Below are 19404 nucleotides of genomic sequence, written 5' to 3'. Positions count from 1 at the left end.
TAGCGCGCTCTCCTGGCATGCGTGCAGCCTGGGTTCAATCCTCAGCACCACATACAAACAAGGTGTTGTGTCTGCCGAAAACTAAAAAATAAACATTAAAAAAAAAAAAGAAAGGAAGTAGCAAAACTCTTTGCATTTGCAGATGACATGATCTAAGATCCTCATGAATACATACACACTTGGACCCCACAATCTCGCTAAACAAGATCACAAAGCAAATACGCAAAAAGAAAGCAAAAGTTATGCATGAGCACCTAAAAACTTTGCTCTTTTAAATTGATTAATCTCAACCTGAGATATAGAAATATAAAATTCAGGATTTACTTTGGCTTTTTAAACCATCTATGATATTTGCTTAAGAGAATGTTTCCTGATATACACACAGCTCTGGACAATATGGAGGGAAAGAACCTGTTGTTTATACAACCAAGAAGGTTAAGTGATGAGAATTAGAAAAGATTTGGAAGCAGAAAAAGATCTTCCGCTGAGCCATTAAGGAATAGCAATCTTTCTGTTTTAATTCTCTCTAATGGGCTTTCTGCAAAGTACTTTGCAATCCGTTCAAAATACTTTATCCTGATGATCAGGCTAGAAAGCAATGACCACATTTTCATTTATTTTGCTTATTATTTTTACTTTTCCCGGGTCTCTCAAAGATTTTAAACATCATTAAGTATTTCACAATATTGGTATGGACTCTTTCCTCCATCAATTTCATTGAAATTAACGTAGAGTGGTATCTTATTCCCATAATATTGAGCAGAGGTCTGAGATCATATAAATCAAACACATAAAGAAAAGTTGTCCTACTTTACAGAAATGCATTATATTTCTTTCTTTTCTGAGGACATGAATACAGTCCCTGTTGGTTATAAAATTTAGAAGGTACAACATAGGAGAAGGTAAACCTAGGCGGAGAGTTCCTACTAAATTCCAGAACACGTGAAACACACTTTCGATCCCTCGCCTGCACCATGGTGGATTTCCACTCCCTGTCTATATGTGAGCTCACATACCTCCTTTTCCTATTTAGTTTTGCTCCAAAAGTCAAAAACAGGCTCAAGATATAAATAAAGCCTGGGTTAAAGAAAGCAATAATAAAACTTTTTTTCCTGTATACCAAATAATTGATTCCCTTCCAATTTAGGAATGGATTTTATTCTTCACTCAGAATTTGATTCTAATCTGTCAGTGGCAAGCTAAATCAAATTATTAATTTAAGAATCAGAAGCTAATTAAAGTGAAGGCAAACTACTTAGAAGATGAAATACTCAATAAATACACACTTTCAAAAAATATTTCCCTAATATTTTACGCCCGCCACAAGGAAATGTTCACTCTTCCACTCTTCGGATGGAAACACTTCATCAGCTTTTTTTGGACAGTATCCTCTTTTGTCAAGGAAATCTGAAGAGGTAATAAGTGCCAGGAAAAAGAACTCAGACCAGGGAGGCTGAGGAAGGAGGATCGAGAGTTCAGCAGCCTCAGCAACTCAGAAAGGCCCTAAGAACTCAGTGAGATCCTGTCTCTAAATAAAATACAAAATAGAGCTGGGGATGTGGCTCAGAGCGCCCTTGGGTTCAGCTCCCTGCCCATCCCACCAAAAAAATGAACATAGGCCAAAAGGCAGAGATCTTTCATGATATAAAAGAATACACCAACAGATAGTTCTGGAAGTTCCTTTTGGAATCTTGTTGCTTTAATTTAAAAATACTAATTCATCAAAAGAAAGATACTGATTAATGGCATAGAATTCTGTATCACTGTTTCCAATTTCTCACCGCTCTCCTCTAACAGGACATGCACCCCTGCTGGGTGCCATGTGACTTGCAGTGCTGCTTGGCAAGAGATTTTTTTTCCCACTCTACTGATGTCAGGCTCATCCTTATGACTTATCAGGCCAAAGTGGGAGCCACAGGACATGGGCCACATCCCGCAGAACCTCCGTTTTCTCCTCCAATAAGAAGATGGCATGTTCCAAAGAGGGCACACCCTCTCAGCCTGGGCCCTGGAATGGAAGAGGCACTAGAGCAGAGCTTTACCCTGAACTGCCATGGAATATGAACAAGAACTTCCCTTGTCATTGTAAGCCGCTTAGACTGGGGGGGTCTTTATTACTGCAGCATCACCTGACAGAAGCTAACCAATACAAACCCCTAAAGTGTAGCCCATTGTGTCATTTTAATATCTGAAGTTAGACAACCCTCACAGATGTCACCAAGAGGAAAAACAACTACCCCCTCCCCCCCACAAAAAAAAAAAACTTAAGCAGGCTGAGGATGTAGCTCTATGCCATTAATCAGTGGTATAACCCTGCCTTGCATGCAGCAGGCCATGGATTGAAAACCCAGCACTGAAAGAATCAATCAATCAAACTTGGAGGTATTGATTCCCTAGTTTAGTATAAAAGAAGCATATAATGACTCGTCTCTGAGTTTTCTAAAACTGAGCAATTCAATGTTAAGCTATCCTAGGTTCCACATCAGCAATTAATGCACTCATAAAAGAATGAAAGGAATCAATAGAACAGAAAGCACCCAAATTTGAGGTCTACAAGAATGCTGAACACATGTGATTCAAGTTTTGTACACCTACACCACAAAATGCTATAATTCAACCGGAGAGTCTGGGGTCTTTCTAGGTGCAGAAAGTGAGCAAGCATGCAGGTATGGACCGAGGTAGGGACAGGAAGTGAGGTGCAGGCATCCATCTGAAATAGGAGAAAGACCTCACTTTGGTAGTAGTGGAAGAGAATTTCTAGAAATTATGTCACTGGAGCTATCAAAAGTCTTTGCACCTAAAGGTCACCTTAAACAATTAATATTAAATAATGTAATATCAGATTTGCTCCACTCATTTGCCTGTGTTTTAACTTTATATTTTAATTAAAATGCATATATATTTATAAAAAGGCAGTTATTTTTAGCACCTACAATACATATTGCTCTTTATATTAGCAATGAGGCACATTAAGAAGTCTCTCCATCTCTCTCTCTCTCACACACACACACACAAAAAAAAAAAAACAAAACAAAACACTTTGCTCTCAATGAAAGAAATTATTAGACTATTTAACCGTAGCCATTAAACAAGCCCAGACTTGGGGAAAAAAGATACCAATTAAAAAGTAAATAAAAACCAAACAATGGCTCAAATAAATGCTTCTAAATATCTGTAAGCAACAGGATGGATGGAGCCATTGAATACAGGTGCTATTTAAAACATTTAGAAATTGTGTGAAGGGAAGAAAAAATTTAATAATAAATTACCATTTTTGAACTATGTGCTAGGCTATTTATACATATTATCTCATTTAATCCTTAAAACAAAATCAGTAGTATTATCTCCATTTAAACATAAGGAAACTGAGCCAAGTGTGGTAGCGCACACCTGTAATCCCAGTGGCTCCAGAGGCTGAGGCAGGAAGGTTGCAAGTTCAAAGCCAGCCTCAGCAATTTAGTGAGGCCCTAAGCAGCTTAGTGAGACCCTGTCTCAAAATAAAAAATAAAAAGGGCTGGGGATGTGGCTCAATGGTAAAGTGCCCTGGGTTCAATCCCTGGTACCAAAGAATAATAAAAATGGAGCCCCCAAAAAAGGGTAAGTTATTTAAGATAGCACAACTAGAAAATGGCAGGTCAGAATCTGAACCCCCTGCAGGCTGGTTTGAAACCTTTTGCCCTTCCATTTTCAAAGGTTGCCTTTGTAGAATTTTGCCTGCCAAGTGGATTTTTAAACCTATCTTAAAATTTGTCTTATTCTCACAGATGTTCAGAGAAGACATTTACAGTTATTTTTGTCATCTCTTTCAATATGTCACAGTCCCTTAAGCCAGGAATCTATTAGCTTTGCTTTACCTAAACTCTCTCATGACATAAATTAAATGCATTCACTCCTTCCATGTTACCAAAGCAACACTTTGTATCGAATCAGAGTCATACAGCTAGAAGAGATAGTCTAACCTTTTGCAGCATCTAAAGAAGTAAGATCATCTACATCAAAAAAGCCCCCATACCCAATTTCACATGCCTTTCATAAGGTAGGTCTACTGATTTTACTGCTGCACCATCATTACTGCCATTAATAAAGTCACATTGAGGTGTGCTGGTAGATGTTGTTACTATTTCCTCCATCCATAAAACTTGCCAATTAGTGGTTTAATGGAAACATATAGTCAGTGTGTTTTATACTTTAAATATGGACAAAAAGGGCTGGGGATGTGGCTCAAGCGGTAGCGCACTCGCCTGGGATGCGTGCGGCCCGGGTTCGATCCTCAGCACCACATACAAACAAAGATGTTGTGTCTGCCGAAAACTAAAAAATAAATATTAAAAAAATATATATATATGGACCAAAAAACACAACCTGAAGTGATAATGAGTGACAGACAATTCATACAGAGGGAAGCCTGCTTCCCTAGAATTCCACCAGCCCAAAATATACAATAACTTGGACACCGTGTTCTACATTTTTCCGAGTTTAAAAGGTCCAAAATAAATCTCAAGATATTTTTCCATGGATACTACGCTGAAACAGTCAGAGACTGTGTGTGCGTGTGATAGGGAACATATCTGACGTACGTATATCTGTCAGAGATTTTAAGGTGGGATGGGATCTCAGAACTCATGCCTGACCATTCTGTCATTCAGATACACTTATTATAGGACAGTGGCTATGTGTAATTGCCTGAGTGAAGGGGTCAGCTCCGCCACACTCGCTGTGAGACTTGGTGGCTTTTCTTCCTTCTCTGTAAAATGGGGAAGAACAGACCCTACCTCACAGGCTGAGAATATTAAATGAGATGATACAGCATATGTAAAGGGCTCGTGACCCTTCCTGACATGTAAGAGACACTATAGCTCACTGAAGCGGCTGGCCTAAGAGCCCTACTATCCAAGGAGATAATACTGCCACCAAACATCATACCCTGGAGCTCCGGACTGTCAGTCTTTCGTGCCTGAACACAATATTTTTAAAATCCATTCAATATACTCCACAATTAGACAAGTTCGCTAATTTTCCCTAGCGATGAGGCCTCACCCAATTACTTCTGAATCAAAATGACTTTCAAAACACTCTAATTAAATTACAGAGTATGACAGAGATTTATGCTAAAGTGGCTTATGCAGACTTTTCATTAAATGGCTTATTCAGAAGTAACTATGAAGCACCTATCATTCACCTTGTACAGACTCACATTTAATACCATCCACTTTGAAGATTTTCTGGAATCTCCATTCCTCATAGACATGGAGGAAATGAGAGAGAGCATGAGAGAGAGAGCGAGAGAGAGAGGGAGAGTTCTCTACCCACGATATCCACATCTATATCATTCTGGTGTCTTCCTCTTACTCTGGTATGGCCCGCCTCTTCCTCCTCCGAGACCTTCCTCCTTCCTTCCCCTCAAGAGTGAGAACATTCAAAGCCACACTTTACCTCCCCCCATCCATCCTTTCACCTCCACTGCCCCGCCAGACACCGCTTCCGGGATCTCACCTTAGATGATGGCTAAGGCACTAGAGCTCACAGGGACCCCACTCTCTTAGTCTCATTCCACTGTAGCCTTTCCCCCCCACACCCACTGGCCTCCAGTGACCATCTGCCCAAGTTCCTGGCTCTCACCAACACCTGTACACTAATGCATCCTAACCTTCCGAAAGCCCAGGCTCCCTACCTGTGTGGTCCTGGGCACTGAATGCACCCGGCTGCTCGGCCTCCTGTGTCTCCCAGCTCACCACACAGGCTGGACAGCCTAGAATCACCTGGGGCCCCTCGGGCCCCCTCCCACCCAGCCCTACCCATCTCCTGCTCTAGTTTTCCCTGTCTGACCTCCACCAGACTTATTCACAGCCGATGGCCTTCTAGAAATGACGAAATAAAAATGTGATCGTTTTGTTTCTCTGCCCATAGCCTTCGGTGGCTGGCCGTTACCTAATGGGAAATGTTCAAGCTCTTCAGAAAACCACGCAAAGCCCTCTCAGAACTGGTCCAATTCCAGTCCCCAACCTTCTCTCCCACTCTCCCTACTGAATGCCACGGGTTGGAAGGTACCTGCACTAACCACTGCTCTTGCCCACAGCTTGCCATCTTTCACCTCTTTGCCTCGGCTCACCTGACTCCTCCTACCACATCCCCCTGCTCTGGGCCTGGCTACTCCTGTTCATCCTTTAAGACTTGGTTCTCACTTCCTCCAGGAAATCTCCAAACCTCCTTTTATGTGCTCCACAGGATCCTCTGCAGGTAAGAACTCTGCACAGACTATTTGAATTAATCTGTTCCAAACTAAAGTATAAGCACATCAGGGGCTAGCAATGTGGTCTATCCACTTCTGCGTCTGGCTTAAGACATGGTTGCTCACCTCAATCCAGAAACCTATAAATCCAGAGAAAAAAAAGTATCTTAAAGCCTTCTGTATTATATATGTACTGTGCTTCCTTATTGTGTGAAATATTTTAGTGCCCTAAAATATGACTTTCAGCCTGCTGAGGGATAAAAGTAAAGATTAGAATTAATTTATGTAACTAATTATGTACCTAAATATTAGAAACTAAATGGCCATGCTTCTTTTCAGACTTATAAAGATTTAATTCCTATACTTGGAACGTGTTAGCTAAGCCTTGAAGGTTTAATTTGGGGGAAGGGGTGGCTAGGTAGTAGATAAAATTCACCAGCTCTTCCACCAAAAAGGTATCCAACTCTACTAAATTGATTTTTTTAAAATAAATTTCAATTTATTTAAAAAAAAATAATAAAGGAATTCATGTAGGAGGTATAGTTCTCAGAGAAAGTTGTACCATATGCTAGGGAATGAACTATCTTCAATGAAGTCATGCGATGGGAGAGTCGTCCCGGCACTGGCTGGCTGGCCTCTGTGCCTGGCCGTACTTCTAAGGACACAGCAGACTGAGCACAGCTCTGCCCTGGACTCCATGAACCTCAGCTGCATTGCTAAACCTGGGCCCAGGCCAAAGGGTTCATCCTGCAGTCAGTCACACAGCTAGCGCTGCAGCTGGTGTGCTAGGTGAACTCTACACCTGCTAGATTTTACATCACAACGGAGAAGTCTTCTTCTTGTAGCTGAAGTGCTCCTGCTCTGCGGGGGCTGCAGTCTATGTCCTGGGGAGCACAGGCAGCTGTCACTTTGCTCAGAGGGTCACTAAGGCTGTGCCCTCCCTCAGATCAATCTTCATTACAATACGTGACAGGAGAGGGGTGAGAAAGGGCATTTCAGAACATGGAAGGACCAAAGCATTTGGGTCCTGAAAGACTGGAAGGGAAGGTTTATCTGCCCCGTTCCAGGAAGCCCTGAGCCTCCATGTCAATAAACTACAGAGTCTGTGACCACAGAGCTGCCTGCTTCTCAGCCTGAGGCCAAGTCCTCATGCTCCAGTGCCACTTTCTACATCAGCAGTTCCAAGAAGTGACACCAGGAGGTCCCTGCCATAGGATATGGCTGGTAGGAAAAGAAGCCACTAGGGGCATGCTAGCGACCTATCTTCTCAGCCAAGACAGGGACCCCAACCAAAAGTCTATATAATGCAACTGAAGTTCAGAACGCAGCTGGCCACTGTTGGTTGCATTTGTTCTTAAGGATCTCTTAACCCAACAGAGCCAACCACTGAGTTTTTTGTACCAGAGATTGAACCCAGAGGCACTTAACCACTGAGCCACAGCCCAGGCCCTTTTTTAAAATTTTTAATTTTGAGACAGGGTATTGCCAAGTTGCTTAAGGCCTCCTTATATTGATGAGACTGGCTTAGAACTTGTGGGGCTCCTGCCTCAGCCTCCAAAGCCACTGGGAGTTACAGTCATGTGTCCCCCACACCCAGCAAGATAGTCCTTTTTTTTTTTTTGAGTTCTAAATCACCTATTTGGTTATTTGCATTGTATATCGATTGCTAATAAGTAGCGTTTTCTCTCATGTGAAAAGAAAATGCATCAATTTCATGACACTAGTGCAAACCAAACAATAACCAAATGCTTGCCTTATTATAGGCCTGACCTATGTTCGAGCTTGAGGACAATAGTTTCCTCCTCTCCTCCCCCAATCTAGAGGAAGTTAAATTAGAAAATAATGTTACATGTTATAAGGAATGGTTAAACTCAATTAGTCAGATATCATAATAGTCCATGACGTCTGAGACAATATCACAGTCCCTAGAAGCATAAATAAGAACTACAGTTCCAAACAATGCCAAACTCTGTGGCATATTCCACCTCCAGCAGTTCATACACGTGCCAGGTTGCAAGATTTAAGTTATTAAACTATTTATTAAACTACTACTCCTAAAAATTCAGCTTTTTTGTCTAAAATCTGAAATTTGCACAGTTGTTTAAACCCCATCTGGTTTTCTCCTAGTGCGCCTGTCTCAGAGAACAGAAATGTAAATGGGTACACGTGTTTGCCTGTGTAGTACACATGCATACCCTCATTATGCAGATAAAGTCAATGAACTTCCCACCAATCTCACAGAACATGCAAAGTCAACTGTGCTCTTTCCTCAGTCCCATCCATATGAATCCAGTTTTCCAGTTACACGGGAACTGGAAATTAAGCACGGAAACTACTGTTAAGCTGGATCACCTAATGGACTTGGTACTCTGCTAAATGGCTGAGGGGGAGGATGGCTGGCCATGCAGGGATAGAAAGTTCTTGACTGAGGTGCCCGATACCTACCATTGATTCTGCTTGGAGTCTGAGCTGTTATTCCCTCTAGGATACTGGGAAAGTTGCAATTTGCAGCTATGGCCAGGGGCAGTGCAGCAATTCTATAAATAGCTACCCTGCCTCCCACTGCCACCCCCTGAGTCCCCACTCCTGGCCCCCACTCATTTCCTCCCAAAGACAGAATGACTAGAAAAGAATGAGGATATTTGTTCTGAATCCCGGACACCTCCAGAAGTTACTGTGAGGTTCCCTGCAAGACCAGAAGCAGAAGACATCCCACTGCTCCCAGCATTCACTCCTGATGCAGGACCCAGACTTTGAAGGACATCTGAGAACTGAAAAGCTGTAAAAAGCGATTAGCCGATTTATTACAAATGGTGTTTACTTAGGTCTTGATGTTTTTTTCCCACCATATCCCCACTCGGATGCAATTAACCACCCCCTCACTCACCAGAATGGTATTAGGAAGATTCACAGAAATAAAATAGATGCTGCATCTAAATGTATCCTTCTGCCGTTGTGAAACTGTGATGTTATGACACAAAAGTATCCCCCAAACAGGGATAAGAAAATGTGATATTTTGAAAGAGTTTCTTTTTCCAAGGATTTTTTAACCATTTACTCCTTCCAACTAAAAGCTTGGTTTGGGGTCCCGTGCCATTACCTGTGAGCTGTTAAGGATGACAGAACTCGGCCCCATCCTGGTCATGTTAATTAACAAGATCCCTAGGCTATTTGGGTGCACATTAAAGTTTAAGAAGCAATTTCCTAAATGAGAGTGAAATAGACTGACCTGTGCTCTCAAAATAGCCTTCTGCACCCTGGGTCTTTTCTTCCTCTAGATTCCTTCTATAGAAAAACACATATTTTGAAATTTGAAAACAAACAGATTGTTTCCTAAAACTGATGATGATACACACGGTATAGAAAGCTCCCCCTCCCCCATTTAAACTGCCAGGCAACTAATTAACATTTCAATGAACACTGACAGAAAATTTGTTATGTCACTTCATAACTCAGGTAAACAGCACAGGTATGACAAGAAAAATTTAACTAAGACTAACAGGCTCCCATTACGAGCCTCTAGGGGATTTTCGAAAACTAATTTCCTGTCCATAAAAAAGGAAAACTAAAATTATTTTCACCATCAAGTTAAACACATAACTCTAAACTGAGTTGCTACATTAGCGTGGTCTCCAAATTACAGTCATTTTTGTTTACCTCTGCTAACAATGAGTCTCCCGGGGAGAAATTATGTGAAGAAGTTTAAGTACCCTCCCTGCCTTTCTCCATGTGTGAGGGGAAAATACACAAGTGAATACAATTAACGACTTCTGAACTCTTTGTCTCCTGCTCCCTGTGATGGAAACAATCAGAATTTGGGAGATGGAAAGATTCTTGGAGGGAACCCTGTGCTCCTGGTCTGCTTATCCAAGAATATCTTTCTAGAGAGTCAGGAAATCGGCATGCTCTGAGAGCCCACACCACAGCCGGTGAAATGCTGGCACGCCCACAGATCTTGCTTGCACCCTTGAGCAACCACCAGAACGACTATTCCCCCAACTCAGTGAAACACCTTCAAATCTTGAGGTCCCCCACCATGTCTCCAGGTGTCATTTCCTCCCATTAAACCCATTTCGTTTCTTTGGTGGTGTGGTATCCTCTTACCCTGGTCTAACTGTGTGTTTTGTTTCTAGTAAACCTAAATTATGATTAGCCTGACATAATTTAATGAGACCCACAGTGCCAAATGAAGTCATTTGCTGTAATGGTTGGTAATACTGAAGCCAGATTTAAAATTAGGTAGTCAGTGTAGTTAGGTAAATCGGGTCTAATATCGAGTGAGATCTAAAATGGAGGCCATTGAGAATGAACCCCCCCGGAAAAGTTGAGCAACTCTTGAAATGTTAATGAAGTCCAGGAAACAGCCCCCAACAGATTTGAAGATAGCCCATCCCAAAGAAATGTTAATGAACAGCCCCAGCAGATTTGAAGCTAGCCCATCCCAAACAAATGTTAATGAACAGCAAACTTGAAGATGCTGCCTCTGGAGTCCTTCCTGCCCAGATTACTTCTTTGGCCCACCTGTGTCCCACCCCTCCGGCCTTCCCACCTACATTCCATCACCGAAAACTATAAAAAGGGGAAACAACCGCACTTCCACGGATTCCATCTCTTGGGTCCCCTTCTTCCTCCAGGAGAAGTCTTTTCTGCTGTCCTTTAATAAACTTCTATTTTCCACTCTAAACTTGCCTCGGCGTGCTTCTCTGGTGTTATACTAAAACATTGGGGAAGCAAGGACTCGTCTCCGGTCAACAGCGGTAACAATACAATACATTCTCAGTGAAACATCAAAGTTTATGTAATGGTTCATACATCCACATGTTAGTAGTCCAACCGTGAGTCTGCTAGACTATGATGCACAACTAAGACAAACTACTAATCTCCACTCAAAAACATCCCTGGGTCCCATGACCAGGAACAGAACTCTGTACCACACTGATGGCTGAACCTGACCCCATGTGGTCTTTCTGTGTCTTCCCTTGTTTATGAAAAAAAAAGAGAGACATTTTTAAGAAAGCAAAAGGTATAAAAGAGCTACACTTGGCATTCACAGAGCAATTGACACTTTTATTACTTAACATCACAACCTTATGAGGTAGGCCAGTGTAAGTGCTGTCATTTTATAAGTGATTAAACCAAGACTGAGAATAGGAAATGAGAAAAATTGTGAGCTGCCCTGGGCCAAACAGAAAAAAGGGTTGGAGCCAGTTGAATTCAGAAACCTCAATTAAATTACCAGACGAAAAGGAACAGCCAACATTGAAAAATAAGTTTTATGGATTTCACTTTGTAATAAAACAAGGAAGCATTATGTTACCATTAAATGATATTAAAATTATCTTTTATGGCCTTGATTTTGCCACCAAGGCTTTATTCCCAAAATAAGGAAAATTTAAAGAGGCAAGTCTATTCCAGGTTAAAATTTTTATTTGCACACACCAAAAAACTTGCATTTATATGAAGAGTGAGTTTTTTTTTTCTTAATTTGACTAATTTTTAACCTATACGGAGCCAAAGGACCTCGTTCAAATTGCTGATCCAAAGTGCTATTGATTAGACCCATTCTGGTTCACAGGGACATTCTCTCAAAATAGATTCTTACCATTTTACAACCCTCCTACGTTTTGACAAAAGAAAATCTGGAACACAGGAAGGAATCATTTCCCCACACATAATGCTCATCTTCATCGTCATCAAAAGACTTTTGGTTAAACCTCATCCAACGCGCTCATCCAACGCGCTCATCCAACGCGCGCATCGCGGACCCCGCCAAGCGTGAGTCCTCAACTTCTGCACCCTGAACTAAACCGTCTCCCACAGGCCTTCTCCCACACAGGGCTCCGGGCTCCGGTGGACGCTCCACGTTGGCCACCGGCTCTCTGCAGCCTGTGGGTCCCTGCTAGCCCTGCAAGCCACGCTCTCCCAAACCCAGCCACTCCACGGGCTGAGGTATTTTCCTCCGCTCGGAACACGTGCTGAGACTTTCAACCAATGAAAGCCTCCTCAGCCAACCACATGGTTGTTTTTAGCCAATGAGAGTAAGCACAGCCACGGGGGGGAGGGGCTATTCTCAACCAATCAGCTCCAGGATACCTGGCGATCTCCACGTGCGTGCATGTGTCCCTGCGTGTGATTTGCTCTCCATTCGTCTGTGTGTCGTGGTGAGCCGCTTTAAGCCTAAGGAACTGACCAAAGTGATAGCAGTTTAAAATGCTAGCTCTGCTAAGGGTGGGAAGAAAAGGTCCAAGGATCTGACGGCCAAAATAGGGACCTATGGAATTTTTCTGACACTATGAAGGGGCCTGGAAGCTTAAACAAGGGAGCCTGAAGAAAACCGTGGCCTGGGCATGTCCAGCAGCAACTGATTTACAAAGGACCCCCAAGAGAATCAGGGGGCTCTCCCGGGAGGCATCCCCGTGGAGACTAAGCTGTTAGTGGCGCAGTTTGTCTTCCTCCCCCTTGCAGGAGTGCAGTCCTTTCCTACCCTTCAATGACAACTTCAAACAAGCCCTACTTTATTCCTCCATATTTCTATTCACAGTCTTCCTTCCACATAGATTTTCCTCCCTTTAATTTCTTCTTCCTGAAACTCTCCTTCCCCAGGATCCATTTCAAATGCCATTCAGCCATGAATATTTTACTCCCTCAACTGGATGTGGCCATTCCCCCTCCAAAGGGCAGTGTCAGTTTTGTATTGCAGATGTTGATAAGTATATGCCTTATTTCCCTGTAAGTTCCTCCTTTGTGTACCCGATAGTAAGTTTTTAAACTGCAGGTTTCAACCCGGAAGTTAAGAATTAAGAAGAAAAGAAATAGGTAGAGAATATCAAAATGCATCGTACATAGTAAGAATAAGTGTTACTTCATGACTCTCTCGTTTCTGTTGTGTACACGGATATATGTGATTGCCAAGTTCAATGTATTTGTCACTGTTGGTGGTAGTTTTAAAACATTTAAAAGCCAGGGCCCTAAAATACCTATCCTCTAGCAATGCCTAATGCTGTGAATGCTTTAAGTTGAATAAACAAGTATAAACAAAATCCATATACTCTAATATCAAAAGTTGCAATTTGAAAGAATATAAAGTGAACAAAATGTGTATGGGATTCTGGCTTATATGTAGATATATGGACAGGGTAATAGGGAGGGTCTGAATTTTTACTATGTCATTTTGATAGACTTTCTCCCCAATAAGTAAAATGAGTTCACATTTAAGGCAGATGAAGTACAAGCTTGAGTTCATTTTGGAAAATTTTCCTCATTCACTGAAACCATATCATGATTACAAAGTTCTGCATCTTTAAACTATGTAGTATAGGTAATTCCATCATGATTCATAAAAGAATCTTTCAGAGACACCAATGAAAGCCTTTGTTCAAGTTCTTTCTTTGCCCAAGATGCCTCTGTGTCCTCTCAATACCCCCACCCGCATCGTCTGTAAAAATCCCATTCATCTTCCAAAGCTTAGTTCAAAGGCCACCTCTTCCATACTAGTTATTTTTTTTATTATTCAATTTTTCTTTTTTCCTTCCTCTGCCTCCCACACTAGTCCAAATATGTTCTCTTCTGAATTGCCAGAGTTGAAGACTTTCCTTTTGCACTTATGGACTTATCTCATTCTCCTACTAGATGACAATATGCACAACCCATGTTTTACTCATCTTTCCATACCCTACAGCAACCAGCCCAAGGTCTTATATTTTAGAGATGATCAATAAAGATTTGTTAAGTGAATCAACAAAAACAACAGTTAACCTACGAAAAGCAATGGTTATTATTTTAAAGGCCCTGAGGACTGGCATATATGTCTAGCAGATGACCTGAAGTTGGTAGATGACAGGAGAAAAGCAAAAGGGAATGGAGAGGAAGCTGAGCAGAGGTGCTGCTCCTCTCTAGCATTTGCCCCTGCAGACTTACTGAATCCCCCAACTCTAGGAACTTGGCTCTACTGAGTGAAGCTACAGAGCTGGGTAAGAATGAGCACCTTCACCATGTTCCAGGTTCCCCAGTCTGACTTCAAACTAGAAATGGGAAGTAGAATTAAAAGTGTTAATTAAAATAACCCATCTCAACTCTAAGGCATGGCTAAAGAGAACAGCCATCTGGTAATTCAGACTTAAAAACCTTTCCTTGAAAAATAAATATGGATGTTTCTGAGTAAGAGCAACAGTGTGCATGGGAGCAGAGCAGGTAGTTATTGAATTATCAATTGATTGCATATATTGATTAATTCAGTAGTACTAAGCTTTTCCCTTAATATGATCTCTACAGTCATTTGCAGACACTTTCCGTGATGGCTAGAATAAGGGAGCTCAGAGTCAAAGCCACAGTCACAACTAATAAAGTGCAATTAGTTTTATTGGAAAACAATATCCACCAATTAGAAAAAGTTGTTAGGGATTTAAAATGAGATTCGTTTTTGCCATTAATCTGTACTTCCGCTTTCCCCTTCAAAGAAAACTGTTTTATTATGATGAAATAAAGGAAGAAGTGTTCAATCACCTTTATTTAAAATATATACCTAGTTTCATAAATTAATTCATAATTAGCAGATATAATTTCCTAAATCATGGCATTCTGTTTTCATATTTTTAATTTTAGAGCAATACCATTTAAGATTCTGACCTTCTTTTTGATATTTTACCAGAACCTTAACTTCCAGTTCATCAAGGCTTTGCTTTATAATTAATTCCAGAGCCATCTTTACAAACGAAGAGACATCTGCAGGATTCTAGAAAATGCACTGGATTTGAAATCAGAAAAGTGGGTTTTGAAGCTAATTCTTAGTTCAAATACATATACCTCTCCTCTTGCAGCTATCTGACCTTGGGCAGTTTACCTCAATTTCCCCATGTGTAAAATGAGACAACTGAGAGAACTTGCTTTGTAAGACTGTTATATAGATTAAATGCCCTAAAATATGTAACGTACCTACAACAGTGTCTGGTAAAAATAAGTGCTCAGTAAATATTAGTTTTCTGGAGTCTGCTGTCATTTGTTTTATGGTTTCAGTAAAGTCACATAACAGTTCAAAGCTTGTACTTCCTCGTCTATATAATGGGACTCCTTCCACTTACCACTGCCAGGATTGTCATGAGATTCAAATAAGAAAACAATGGCCATGAAAATACCAGACAACACAGCAAGTAGTTGAATAGCTATTCTGGATCACCTATTAGCTTAAATGTAAACCAAAAACAAAATTTTAAGTAAACCATAAAATTAAGTTTGAACATACCATCCAAAAATTCACCCATAACTGAGAGAAAAATCTCTACTCAAGGAGTTTGGTTTATCTTTAAATTAAAGATAAAACACACAAGCATTTGTGATATGTAAATGCTACATCTGCAAAATGGGAAACACTCCAGCCAAACTGTCCTACTATATTGTAATCAAGAATGCTTCTATATGCCAAAAATTGATGTACTGATTAAAACATGATTACATGTACAGTTTTTATTGAAATGTTTAATTTTTCTTTTTGTAAAAGAAATAATGTATACTGTAACTAATATAAATTCCAAGTCAATTCAACAGACATTTATTGTTTAACAGTGTTCCAGGTAATTCATCTGGGAACTAAGGTTGCAAAGGAAAATAGCGCTCAGGCCCTGTGCTGGAAGAGTCCACAAATTATGGCTGATAATCTCAAAACACCACTTATAAAAGTCATGAAGGGATTCAGTTTGAGTCAGCAAGCAGACGAGCAGCATAAAAAATATGGCAAAACAATAAGTTCTTCCCTTTGACTGCCGTTTAAAAAGCAAAAGTCATTTTTTAAAGTACAGTTGCTAATCTGGAAACCTATTGAATTGGTGCCAGAAACCAACATTTCTAAATGTAAACCTGTAAAATAATAGGTATCTGTAAATGAAAGGCTAAAATATCCCCAGGAGCAGCAACACAGTAATTAGCAACTTTTATAGAGTAATAACATGTTTCATATTCTTTCTACACTGACTCTTTGAAGTTTCCAGTGTAATATATACAAGTTTTATTACATTAGGGCCCATCCTTGTGTGTTTTATAGGCGCCAGCATTATGCAGAGCAAGCTGTACTTACTCACCATCAGATTTTTTATAAGAAACTGCTCGATAATTCGCTAGCTTTGTGTCTAGTTTATTTTGTTACACCTGTCTTTAGGAAAATAAAAGTCACTGGAAGCCTAAATCACTGCAAATACCCACATAGACCACATATCATCCATATGAGCCATAAATCATACAGCAGTTTAGCTTTAAAATTGTGCACTGCATATTCATGTGCACACCACTTGCAGTTTTAGACACATGTGAAATCTTTACTGAATTAAGGGGGGGGGGGGAGGCTCAGTACTACAATAAGCGATTACCAGAGGCAGAACAGAGTACAGTTAATATGCTTGTTCCAGCAGATGTTCATCCCCGTAAATATTAAACATAACACAAGTTCCTCCAGGAATATGCAGGCAGTAATTCCACCACCTGAATAGGGCTGGTTGGAAACATTTAAGAGATAGTGGGGTGGATGGGGAGGGGGAGTGAGGGGTAATAAGAGGGATGTTGAAGCAGCCAATGGGATTTTTAAGACACCCGCAACCGGAATTAAACTGTTTCTACCTGCGATTTACCTACAGCAGCCCCTTAATGTGAGATCCCCGAGAAACAACCCAGAGTGCACCCAGGCTGCGAGCTGTGAGCAAAGCATAAAGGGACACACGGGGCGCCGCGCCGGGAGTGAGGGTGGAGAAGAGGAGGAGGAGTACAACTGTGGTGAGGTGTGAAGAAAGGGCCCAGAGGAACTGTGAACCTCCAGGAAACCAGTCTCCCTGGGCCAAGGCCTCTGGAATTCCCGCACGGAGAAAAATTCGCCTCCTGCCCTGGGTGTTCACTTTTCCAAATCGAGTGGGAGTGGGTGGGACAGACAGAAAGGATGCAGCCGCCAAGACCCGGCGCAGGCAGGGAGGGGGCTGGAGCATCCTCTGAGGGCACTTCGCAGCAGCGCCAACTCCAGGGGGTCGCGGGTGCGAGCCCGAGGCTTTCGGAGAACTGGGAGGAGGCGCAATCGGAGAGGAGGGAGCTGAGAGGGGTTAGGGGGTCGAGGGGTGGATCCCCAGGCATTAGTGACACGTTCTAAAAATCGCTTCTTTTTCTCTCCACGGTTGCGATCTGCCCCTGGCACACATATCGCGGGCCCCCTGGGCTGGGGCAGGCAGCACGGAGGGGAGGGGACCAGAAAGGGGGGCAAATAGAGGGAAAGGCGGCGGTGCATCCAGCCAGGAGAGGCAGGAAGGAGCCGGCGAGGCGGGCGCCCCCGGCCCACCCCACCCCCACGGCGGCAGGAGCCCCCCGGCCCAGGTGAGGGCGCGCGGGCCGCCCGGGCTCCCCTCGCCGCTCCCGCCCGCCCGAAGCGGCCGGCACCGGGACTCACCACAGCGACTCGAGGTCCCATTCCTGGAGCAGGGCTAAGTCGAAGCTGTCCATGGTGGGAGGTGTCAGCGCCGCCGCCGCTACAGCCGTCGCCGCCGCCGCCGCCTCCAAGGCTCGGGCCGCCCGCGCGCTGCAACGAAAAGCACCGCTCAAGGTGCATCCCGGCCGCGCCCGAGGGGCCGCCGCCCGCCCGCCGCCGGCCCCCGGATCGGGGCTCCGGCGCCCCCGCCCCCGACTCCCGGCCGGCCCGGCTGGCAGCAGCGCCCAGCGCACTCACCCGCTCGCCGGCTCGCGCGCAGGCACACTCACGAGAGAGCGGCGAGCTCGCCGCGCCGCCGCCGCCCCCTCCCCGGCCCTGCGCCCGCCCCTCCTCCCCTCCTCCCCTCCCTCGCGGCGGCCCGGCCCGCTGCAGCCGCCGCCGCCGCCGCGGTGCTCGGCGCCCGCCCGCCCGCCTCTTTCTCCTCGGGGAGGCGCGTGTGCGCGGGCGAGGCCGAGGCGCGCGCGCGCCGTGAGCCCCGCGCCGCGCCCGCCCCGCGCGCCCGTGCGCTCCCTGCGCAGCTCCTCGGGGTCCCGCGCCGCTAGCAGGCCGCGCCTCGGGGTCGCCCTTTGCTCCCCAGACCCTCGCGGCCCTCCTGACCCTCCGCAGCCCCGGGATGCCCGGGCCGGTGCGAGAGCTGGGGAGAAGGGCAGGCGACCTCACCGAGTGCAGGGGGATGCTGAGCCGTGCCCGGCCTGCCGCATCCCTCTGCCTCTTGCCCTCGCCGGCCCCACCCGGTCCTGTCCCGGCTGCACGCACTTCTTTTGCCGCCCCGAATTCACTAGACCCCCGCTCCGCGCCGCCGCGGGCTCTGTGCAGGCTGCAGACCTGAGGTGGGTGCTGGGAAATTCCCTGGCCGCCCCAGGCGCGGTGAGAGTTAACTGCAGCCCGCAGCAGCGCCGTAAACAAATCGTTTCGAATATATGGAGTCAGTAAGTTATGTGAAATACAGAGGAAGCGGGAAGGAGAGCCCTTCTAAGAAGACCGGCTCTCAGCTGCAGTTTGGCCTGCGGGGGGGGGGGGGGGGTGTCCCAGGATCCCCCCAACTGGAGGGTCCCTGGAAACCAACCGGCTTTCTTTTAATTTCTCTTAAAGGGAAGGCTTCTTGGGTGTCCACTGCAAACTTCCCGCTGCCTCTCCTGTCTGGAGAGTGGCAGACTGTCAGCTGGAATGATGACAGAGTATTATCGTGGCTCCTAAAAATCCAAGTCCTTGTTACTATTGCTGCCCTGGTTTAAGGAACGTCCCCCCAACGCCCTCCACACCCATGCCGCTCACTGTCATAGATACACTGAGAGTCAAGTCAGCAGATCAGAACTGGAACTCTGCTTCTCCTCTGCTGGTCTAAAATGGGGCCCATCCTGGGTCCCTGACTCTCCTGTCCTCCTGGCCACAGCTCTGGGAGCATCCGCTTAGAATTCCCCAGAATTCTTGGAGAGAGGGGCACAGAGCAATGGCCTCACTTCTCACACTAAACCCTACATTCCCTGTCATCAGGAAGGCCTTCCAGGCGCTCCTTTCCTTTGTTCCTTTTCTGGATAAGAACAGTGGCTGTCTGGGGAGGCCAGAAATTTGGACCCTTGGGTGGAAGTCACAGGGTCCCCTCCAGGGTCAAACCTAGAGACTCCCTTCCACCTTCTTCACCTCACCCACCCCTGAAGGAGGATTAACAAACTAAGTTCTGGACACAGGTAGAAGGCCAGAAGGCCAATGAAAATTCTTTCCT

At 44.2% G+C, this 19404-nt stretch overlaps 1 protein-coding gene across 1 annotated transcript in view; it reads right to left on the bottom strand.

Moving 5' to 3' along the window:
* Aff3 (ALF transcription elongation factor 3) overlaps window positions 1-19404 on the bottom strand; it is a 577149-nt gene that overhangs the window by 522603 nt on the left and 35142 nt on the right. Inside the window, exon 2 of the mRNA XM_027950674.2 lies at window positions 17643-17771. Within this exon, the coding sequence (XP_027806475.2) occupies window positions 17643-17695 (53 nt within the window). The 5' untranslated portion in view covers window positions 17696-17771. The remainder of the gene's footprint in view (window positions 1-17642; window positions 17772-19404) is intronic.

The sequence above is a fragment of the Marmota flaviventris genome, chromosome 14, assembly GCF_047511675.1.
Source record: "Marmota flaviventris isolate mMarFla1 chromosome 14, mMarFla1.hap1, whole genome shotgun sequence".
In the NCBI taxonomy this organism is placed as follows: domain Eukaryota; kingdom Metazoa; phylum Chordata; class Mammalia; order Rodentia; family Sciuridae; genus Marmota; species Marmota flaviventris.
Note: the sequence above shows the minus strand (reverse complement) of the source record. Positions and strands in the feature narration are given on the sequence as shown.